General features: G+C 42.1%; 2 protein-coding genes across 3 annotated transcripts; both read left to right on the top strand.

The window, feature by feature from the left end:
- Positions 1 to 1,321: 1,321 nt before the first annotated feature.
- LOC103510268 (metal transporter CNNM4-like) lies at positions 1,322 to 4,697 on the top strand. Of its 2 annotated transcripts, XR_003391817.1 has the most exons (5): positions 1,322 to 1,454; positions 2,106 to 2,244; positions 2,871 to 3,236; positions 3,517 to 3,641; positions 3,970 to 4,697. XR_003391817.1 is itself a non-coding variant. In XM_008474918.3 (4 exons), the coding sequence occupies exons 1-4, from the start codon at positions 1,386 to 1,388 to the stop codon at positions 3,582 to 3,584; spliced, it is 642 nt and encodes a 213-aa protein (XP_008473140.2). In that variant the 5' UTR covers positions 1,322 to 1,385; the 3' UTR covers positions 3,585 to 3,703. The 2 variants fall into 2 exon arrangements, 1 of the variants encoding a protein (XP_008473140.2); XM_008474918.3 differs by lacking the exon at positions 3,970 to 4,697 and having other exon boundaries at positions 3,517 to 3,703.
- A 1,046-nt stretch (positions 4,698 to 5,743) lies between these two features.
- Positions 5,744 to 9,575, top strand: LOC103510267 (metal transporter CNNM4-like). The gene is made up of 4 exons (XM_026824360.1): positions 5,744 to 5,827; positions 7,633 to 7,751; positions 8,403 to 8,541; positions 9,169 to 9,575. Exons 2-4 carry the CDS (start codon positions 7,683 to 7,685, stop codon positions 9,558 to 9,560), a joined length of 600 nt encoding a protein of 199 aa, XP_026680161.1. The 5' UTR covers positions 5,744 to 5,827; positions 7,633 to 7,682; the 3' UTR covers positions 9,561 to 9,575.
- The last annotated feature ends 157 nt before the right edge of the window (positions 9,576 to 9,732 follow it).

Below are 9,732 nucleotides of genomic sequence, written 5' to 3'. Positions count from 1 at the left end.
GTGTTCATCAGTTATAGAGCAAGCTCTTTTCTAGCATATTCTCTAAAATTGTGGAGGCACCTTGAGATAGAGGAAAAAAGCCTGATTCACACTATAGTGCCAGTCAAGGTCCAGTCACGGTCCGGTAACGGTCCGATCAAAAGATTGAGTATTCAGCTATCATTCTTTTACAGTTATGCGGGGGAACGACTACCGCCCTGCGGAGATGCTGGCGCCCAACTATTTTTTTTTACATGGCTGGGTACCTAAAACCCAGAGTGGTTGGCCAAGAGGGAGGAATATTTTCATTACGTTTGATATTTACACAGCAACACATAAATTTAATAAGCCCAAAGTTGCAGATCTCGAAATTCAAAACTCCGTGATGAGACATGAAGTAGTTCCTTTTGTGCTCTGCAAAAATCTTAAAGCTGACACCGCACCATAGCTCTATGCAAACTACCGACCGGCGTGGCGGCGCGCCGATTCCGGTGGAACACATAAAACCCCCTTCATTACAGACAAAGTATGCGACGTGTGAGTCGTGACGGTGACCGCATCTCATACGGCACACATTTTGCTAAAATGTTTAATCGGGCGTATACACTCAAAGCGGGCATAAAAGTGAAAAACAATGCTTGAACATTCTTCAATTCTTCCCCCGAAGATCTTAGGCATTTTGTTCCTTTCCTAATAATAATTATGTAATGCGCCTTCGAGACTCTGGAGAGGTTCTTGCCATTTAACTTGAGAAATATATTTGCGCTGAATGCTTGGAGAACGTCGGATGTAAATTGTGAAAATGACACCAAGATACAGGACCATCACACTACCGTAAATTCACACACCTTGAGCCGAGAGGTAGAGGTTTCTTCAGAGAGGTCTGGCAACAATGCAAGGAGGTTTTCCACAATGATCATAGGGTAACGTCAGTATTACCCTATTTTCCACTATCACAATAAATTTTATTATTATAGGTATGTCGGTGCGTTGGTCAAAGCTACCTTGTCCCGTTTTTGTGGGTTCGATTCCCGTCCGAGGTGGAATTTTCCCTGATGGAAAAAAAATCATTCGTCGATCGGCCAGCTGTCTTCTTTCCCTCTGTTTTCAATTTCTGGGACGTAAGACCGACCCTAAAATAAATAAGTTGATGTGCTTCTATGAATGGGGCTAAAAAGGCCGCTCAAAGGTGGTCAAATTGAATTCATACCCGAAGAGGACTGGAACCCATAACTTCTGAACTGTAAGGTGTAGAGAGCTGAAAGTAGCGCCATTGAGTTCCTCGTCCAAAAATACATCGAATTTGACTCCTTGTTTGTTTTTAAAACCTATCAACTCAAAATCGATTTTTCGCAGGTGTCCAGCCATTCCTACCAGAGTACATCTCTCCCACCGTATTATGGCGGATGTTGCAATACGACATCTACCGACAAGTGAAACCCAATGAAACAGAGGACAGTGTTATTTATCAGGAGGTAAGTTGAGGTGTATTTTCATGTATGAAAACATCTCCCTTGATTTTTTTAAAGGAGTTTTAATTGTGTTAAGCATAAATGCTTGTCACAATGTCTTGACTTGGACTCGAACCACCAACCTCCAGATCCGAAGTCCACCGCGCTAACCACTGAAGTTGGTAGACAGACTCTTTGTCTTGGAAAATTTTCGTCAAAAATAGCAAAATTTCAATCAGGGGCCCTTCTTTCAGTTAACAATTGAAAATACATAAGTTGCAGTGGCACCAAGTGTGGTCGCGCTATTTACGCTATTTCGTCCAAAGAGGAAAATATCAAGGAACCTTCCCTGCCTATGTGCGAATTATAAAATAAAATGTATTCACACAGAGGCAGATTTGGACAAAAAGGATTCTGGGAATCGGTGCTTAATCATATTGCCAGCCTAGTTAGCTTGGTTAGTAGTGCGTCAGCCTTGTAAGCGCTAGGCCGCGGGTTCGATTTCCGCCCTGGGCTGATTTTATCCTGAACGGATAATGTTCGTTCTCGGAACGGCTGGCTTTTTCCTGTCCTGTCTTCCTTCTCTCTTCGATTTCGGGACGATAAGACCTTAGCAATTGAAGTTCCCTCTGTCAAACCTCTTGGAAAAAAAAATCATATTGGTGTTGTTTGCAGGGCAAGAGCGCGGATTACTTCGTGATGATTCTGGAGGGCAGAGTGACTGTTAAGGTGGGCATAGAACAGCTGGAGTTTGAGAGTGGACCATTCACTTGTTTCGGCACACATGCCCTGATACGAGAAATGGGCACCGGAGGTAAGTTATGCCAGCCATTCGCTATCAGGTAGACCTGACAGGTACACCTGGTCAGGTCCGCTTGTCAGGTCTACATGATAGTGTGCTCATCAGGTATTAGGTAGACCTGAACAGGTGTACCTGTCAGGTCTACCTGGTAATGAGCGGCTGGTCTTAAACTCAATGTTTGTCCAATGATTTTTCAGTAGGTAGGTGCCGACGTACGTAATTATCAAATGATAGGTATTACTTTTTTCAATGGATGTTAAAGTTACAGCCGACCTTCAAAATCAAGGTGACCACGACCAACAGCGAGTAAATAGCTAGGGATGTAAAACGGCGCAAATGACCTACTGTCCGTAGAGTTAAAGTGCCTGAAAGGGGGGGGGGAATCTACAACATTTTTGCAATATCCCCATTTTGTTCTTACTAGTTCAAAAAGACGTCACAAATCGATTACAGTGGAACGTTCCAATATGATCTTTAATTTATTCTTTATTCAATATTTACTTACAATACCCATAACTTGGAACAAGCGGATACAGGGTTTTCTCTGTTTGGGCCATACAAATTTCTACGTCCAACGGGCTTTTTTCCAATCTCACTAAGAATAGTAACAATAAACTTCTTATTATTTATAATTTCAGACGCGCAAACCGCTACGCCGAGCGGCATCCCGTCCACGCCCACCGCTAACCGACTCCGCGTCGGATCCCTCGGTACGGTATCCGATGCTATCGGCTTCTGTCCGGACTACACCGTGGTCGCATCCACCGAACTATCCTATCTGACCATCAACCGCGAGCTATACGCTGCCGGACGCAACGCAACGCAGATCGAACGCTCGCGTCAACGCGCTAAGATGCGCGGGGAGGGCGCGTCGGTGAGCTTCCCGTCGAGTCCAATGTTGCCACGTGATGACCGCTTCAGCGCGCTCTACTTGGCGAACTCGACGGAGAGTCTGGCAACCGCGCATGAGCGACGGGATAGCAAGCGGATTACGTTCAAAGATGGTGAGTGTTTTTTTTTTTTTTGCATTGGTAATATGGCCTTTGGCCCAACCATACAGCCAAAGTGATTGGGTTTCTGATAGGAGGAGCTGAGAGGGGTTTGAAAGATCTCTATTGACGATGTTAAACTGGGGGGCCAGGAGAAAATGTTATTATTATTTTTTTTTTATTATTATTATTATTTTTTTTTTTTTGTAAGTAAGCGCCCCTTCTGTCGGTCTGGGTTCGATTGAGTTTTCGCAGGTCTTATTAATTTGGGTAACCCATTTTTTTTTCCTTCCAGAGGAGCGTACCCAAGAGATGATTCAGAGCGTTCAGCGCATAGATGATTCAGGCACGGGAAAGAGCTGATATTCACTAACCCTGGCAGCGGACAAGTTATCCCTGCCACCCCTGAATCCTTCTGACATTCCTACTGAAACACGGTTCTGAATTCCGCGGAATTCTGAAGATCTCGAAAACTAAACCGATACTTCTTCTTCCAGTCAATCTGGTCTAATGTTTCTTTTTATTATTATTATTTTAAGTAAGCGCCCCTTCTGTCGGTCTGGGTTCGATTGAGTTTTCGCAGGTCTTATTAATTTGGGTAACCCATTTTTTTTTCCTTCCAGAGGAGCGTACCCAAGAGATGATTCAGAGCGTTCAGCGCATAGATGATTCAGGCACGGGAAAGAGCTGATATTCACTAACCCTGGCAGCGGACAAGTTATCCCTGCCACCCCTGAATCCTTCTGACATTCCTACTGAAACACGGTTCTGAATTCCGCGGAATTCTGAAGATCTCGAAAACTAAACCGATAGTTGAAACTCCGGGATCCTGGGATTTTTCAATTTGTCCCCTGACACAATTATCTTATTAATCTTATTATGTATTATTATTAAGGTGTGTCCAAACATTGTCAATCGGTTGTCGATAGACAAGGTAAACCTCATGTTACAGTTACATATTACCCCTGACCATGTTCGGAGACAAGGTCCGAACAGTCTCCAAGCATTCTCGGAGATGACTCGTCCCTAACAGGAGATAGACGCGGGTGATTTTAGTCTAATTAAGAAATATCAGCAGGGAATTATGAGATCTTTGTCGGAAATTCCGGATCAATGTTTTTTTTCCTCCTTTCACAAAAAACTACCAGTGCCCTAAATTACCAAAGTATGGAATTACAAGTGTAATAGCCAATGGAAAAGGAGAATTTTGAATTTGGACGAATCATATCAAAATATGGAATTGTAAATACTTTTCCATACTTTGGTGATTTAGGGCACTGCTGAATCTGTTCCCTTATCAATTTTAAATAATTCCAATGCAACAAGTTCTTTTGTTTGTTTGTTATTTTATGGGGATTTTTTCAATTTGTCCCCTGACACAATTATCTTATTATGTATTATTAAGGTGTGTCCAAACATAGTCAACCGGTTGTCGATAGACGAGGTAAATCTATGTTGTCGCGACAGTGTGGACGGTTCAGTCGACATCGATCGACGCGACAGCCGGTCGACTATGTATGGACACAGGTTTAGAAATGGAAATTTTGTAGTTTTTTCTTTTTAGATTAGGTAGTAAGGAACCATTTTTCCTTTTTTGTTTCATTTAAGAGTTCTCCTGAAGGAGTTCTTCTACCCAACCATTATCTTTAAGTTATTGACCTCGAGCCGACACTCTTCAAAGTTGAAAGACGGTTCACGGCAAAAGTTTGATTGGTACCCAAGATGGGTGGTTGGTTATCACGAAAAGGTAAACTAACAACATATGCACCAGATTCATCACGAAAATGAGTTTCCATAAAATGCTCTTCACATGCACGATCGTCAGGATTCTCCTGCTGGGTAGAGGAGTCACACACATTCTCCATTTCCCAGAACCGTTGAGGGGGGTAGCAGGTGAGTAACAAGGCCTCACTTAGGGAAAAATGAAGCTTCATTTTTCTCCTTTACTATAGGTCGGACTCCGAAAATTTTGGAGCATCCCCCCCTCAATAAAATCGTGGATACGGCCCTGGTGAATAGAATAGAATTTCTACCAGGTAGAGACTATTTTTTCATTACTATTAGGTGTTACTTTATTTTTACTTTACTATAGGAAAGTTAAGTAAATAATAATAAAACAAAAGAAGGTAGGTAATGTTTTTAAGAGATTTCATAGAGGGAACTAAGGTCTTATCGTCCGGAAAGCAAAAAGGGAAGAGGTACAAGATAGAAAAAAGCCAGCCGTTCCACGAATGGGCCTTATCTGTTCAGGATAAATCTGCTTGGGCTTCAGTCACTAACAAAACTGGACTGACACCATTATTCTAAATGGGAAGTTTTTCAGAAATTCATTAAAAACCTAGAACTAAGGTCTTATCGTCCGGAAAGCAAAGAGGGAAGAGGTACAAGATAGAAAAAAGCCAGCCGTTCCGAGAATGGACCTTATCTGTTCAGGATAAAATCTGCTTGGGCTTCAGTCACTAACAAAACTGGACTGACACCATTATTCTAAATGGGAAGTTTTTCAGAAATTCATTAGAAACCTAATCCAAAGCCTTCAACTTTTATCCCATAGGTTCGGATATCACCGCAACTCATATTGGCAGCTTATCAATTTCTGTGCACTGGTAAGTTAGTACTACTTCTTCCGATAATGTTTTAACAGTTATCACAATTAAAGAATGCAAAACTATTTCTTCTTCTTTTAATCTCAATAAAATAACGCGAACCTAGGTACAACCTTCACAAATTGATTTTCTTTAATTTAAAATAATTCAAACTTTATTGATCCTATGGCTTTTCTATGTCCACTTTCTGGGGTTTCATAACTTTGGACTTTTGGGCTGCCAAACAACCACTTTCTGGGCTTAGATAACTTTTGGGCTGTCAAACAACCACTTTCTGGGGTGCATAAATTTTGGGCTCTCGCATCAAATTGTGCTGTCTGGTAGTTTTTTGATCCCATTTTTCTTTCTCTCCTTTGCCTCAGAAAAACGAATAGGCAGGAAAAAATTGGGTATCGCTTACCAGGAAAGTAAGTATGTCTGTGTTTTCCTGTCATTGTGAGTCATTTCTCGTATTTGAAAATTTTGAAGGCATGGATGGCTTAATATTTGTTTGTATGTATTCAGATTTGGCGTTTACTACTTCCACTATTTCTCTCTACTGGCGAAATGCAAGGCTTTTTATTAATACGTTTTACTCGTAGACTAACACAAATAATGACGAAGTTTTATGTTAGAAAATAATAATAAAATAAAAATTAAAGAAAAGGCCTACAGATTAACCTAAACTACATAATTGAACTGCCTCAGTGGTGTAGCGGTCAAGGTGATCGCCTGGTAAATAGGAAGGCACGAGTTCAAGCCCAGCCGAAGCATGGAATTTTGTCCTCAAACTGGATTTCAGTGTTTAGGTGAATTTGGTAGACTCTTGCTTACCTATAGGTACCTATGAGAGCATTTGTCTCTAGCATGATACCAAGATCTATTTCATTTGGAGCATGTTTTCAGCTATGTTTACTCTTCATTACCTAATTTTGTATGTATGGTTCATGTGATATGCCATCGCACGGAGCATGTCTATGTGTCTATTTTGTGTTTACTTTTCTGCTTATGTTCAATTTCCAAATAAATTCGCATGTAAGAGGTGTGCTGTGACTTTAAGTAGGAGTCCAAGGCAGAGGAGACGGGAGTTTGCTTCCTCCATTACGATGGATGGATGAAGAAGCTTCGGAATTTTTTCATTTCATTTTTAGAGGGATTAGAGGGAAATTTAGTAAGTTCTTATCGCCCCGATATTGAAACTGCCATTCCAAGAACGAACCTTATCGGATAGGAAAGTTTACCGCGGACTTTTTTTCAACTCTTGTTCAATCTAATGGTCAACTCAAACATTTTATTTTTATAGGGATTAGAGGAAAATTTAGTAAGTTCTTATCGCCCCGAAATTGAACCTGCCATTCCAAGAACGAACCTTATCGGATAGGAAAGTTTACCGCGGACTTTTTTTCAACTCTTGTTCAATCTAATGTTCAACTCAAACTACTCTTCATTACCTAATTTTGTATGTATGGTTCATGTGATATATGCCATCGCACGGAGCATGTCTATGTGTCTATTTTGTGTTTACTTTTCTGCTTGTGTTCAATTTCCAAATAAATTCGCATGTAAGAGGTGTGCTGTGACTTGTAGGAGTCCAAGGCAGAGGAGACGGGAGTTTGCTTCCTCCCTTACGATGGATGGATGAAGAAGCTTCGGGATTTTTTCATTTTATTTTTATAGGGATTAGAGGAAAATTTAGTAAGTTCTTATCGCCCCGAAATTGAACCTGCCATTCCAAGAACGAACCTTATCGGATAGGAAAGTTTACCGCGGACTTTTTTTCAACTCTTGTTCAATCTAATGTTCAACTCAAAATCGATTTTTCGCAGGTGTCCAGCCATTCCTACCAGAGTACATCTCTCCCACCGTATTATGGCGGATGTTGCAATACGACATCTACCGACAAGTGAAACCCAATGAAACAGAGGACAGTGTTATTTATCAGGAGGTAAGTTGAGGTGTATTTTCATGTATGAAAACATCTCCCTTGATTTTTTTAAAGGAGTTTTAATTGTGTTAAGCATAAATGCTTGTCACAATGTCTTGACTTGGACTCGAACCACCAACCTCCAGATCCGAAGTCCACCGCGCTAACCACTGAAGTTGGTAGACAGACTCTTTGTCTTGGAAAATTTTCGTCAAAAATAGCAAAATTTCAATCAGGGGCCCTTCTTTCAGTTAACAATTGAAAATACATAAGTTGCAGTGGCACCAAGTGTGGTCGCGCTATTTACGCTATTTCGTCCAAAGAGGAAAATATCAAGGAACCTTCCCTGCCTATGTGCGAATTATAAAATAAAATGTATTCACACAGAGGCAGATTTGGACAAAAAGGATTCTGGGAATCGGTGCTTAATCATATTGCCAGCCTAGTTAGCTTGGTTAGTAGTGCGTCAGCCTTGTAAGCGCTAGGCCGCGGGTTCGATTTCCGCCCTGGGCTGATTTTATCCTGAACGGATAATGTTCGTTCTCGGAACGGCTGGCTTTTTCCTGTCCTGTCTTCCTTCTCTCTTCGATTTCGGGACGATAAGACCTTAGCAATTGAAGTTCCCTCTGTCAAACCTCTTGGAAAAAAAAATCATATTGGTGTTGTTTGCAGGGCAAGAGCGCGGATTACTTCGTGATGATTCTGGAGGGCAGAGTGACTGTTAAGGTGGGCATAGAACAGCTGGAGTTTGAGAGTGGACCATTCACTTGTTTCGGAACACATGCCCTGATACGAGAAATGGGAACCGGAGGTAAGTTATGCCAGCCATTCGCTATCAGGTAGACCTGACAGCTACACCTGATCAGGTCCGCTTGTCAGGTCTACATGATAGTGTGCTCATCAGGTATTAGGTAGACCTGAACAGGTGTACCTGTCAGGTCTACCTGATAGTGAGCGGCTGGTCTTAAACACAATGTTTTGTACAATGATTTTTCAGTAGGTAGGTGCCGACGTACGTAATTATCAAATGATAGGTATTACTTTTTTCAATGGATGTTAAAGTTACAGCCGACCTTCAAAATCAAGGTGACCACGACCAACAGCGAGTAAATAGCTAGGGATGTAAAACGGCGCAAATGACCTACTGTCCGTAGAGTTAAAGTGCCTGAAAGGGGGGGGGGAATCTACAACATTTTTGCAATATCCCCATTTTGTTCTTACTAGTTCAAAAAGACGTCACAAATCGATTACAGTGGAACGTTCCAATATGATCTTTAATTTATTCTTTATTCAATATTTACTTACAATACCCATAACTTGGAACAAGCGGATACAGGGTTTTCTCTGTTTGGGCCATACAAATTTCTACGTCCAACGGGCTTTTTTCCAATCTCACTAAGAATAGTAACAATAAACTTCTTATTATTTATAATTTCAGACGCGCAAACCGCTACGCCGAGCGGCATCCCGTCCACGCCCACCGCTAACCGACTCCGCGTCGGATCCCTCGGTACGGTATCCGATGCTATCGGCTTCTGTCCGGACTACACCGTGGTCGCATCCACCGAACTATCCTATCTGACCATCAACCGCGAGCTATACGCTGCCGGACGCAACGCAACGCAGATCGAACGCTCGCGTCAACGCGCTAAGATGCGCGGGGAGGGCGCGTCGGTGAGCTTCCCGTCGAGTCCAATGTTGCCACGTGATGACCGCTTCAGCGCGCTCTACTTGGCGAACTCGACCGAGAGTCTGGCAACCGCGCATGAGCGACGGGATAGCAAGCGGATTACATTCAAAGATGGTGAGTTTTTTTTTTTGCATTGGTAATATGGCCTTTGGCCAAACCATACAGCCAAAGTGAGTGGGTTTCTGATAGGAGGAGCTGAGAGGGGTTTGAAAGATCTCTATTGACGATGTTGACCTGGGGGGCCAGGAGAAAATGTTTACAGGAATTCACCAGAAAAAGGACCCTTTCGCATCGAATTTTAGCAAATTCTTC

Source organism: Diaphorina citri, unplaced genomic scaffold, assembly GCF_000475195.1.
Source record: "Diaphorina citri unplaced genomic scaffold, Diaci psyllid genome assembly version 1.1 scaffold578, whole genome shotgun sequence".
In the NCBI taxonomy this organism is placed as follows: Eukaryota; Metazoa; Arthropoda; class Insecta; order Hemiptera; family Psyllidae; genus Diaphorina; species Diaphorina citri.
This window is presented reverse-complemented; position numbering and strand designations above follow the sequence as displayed.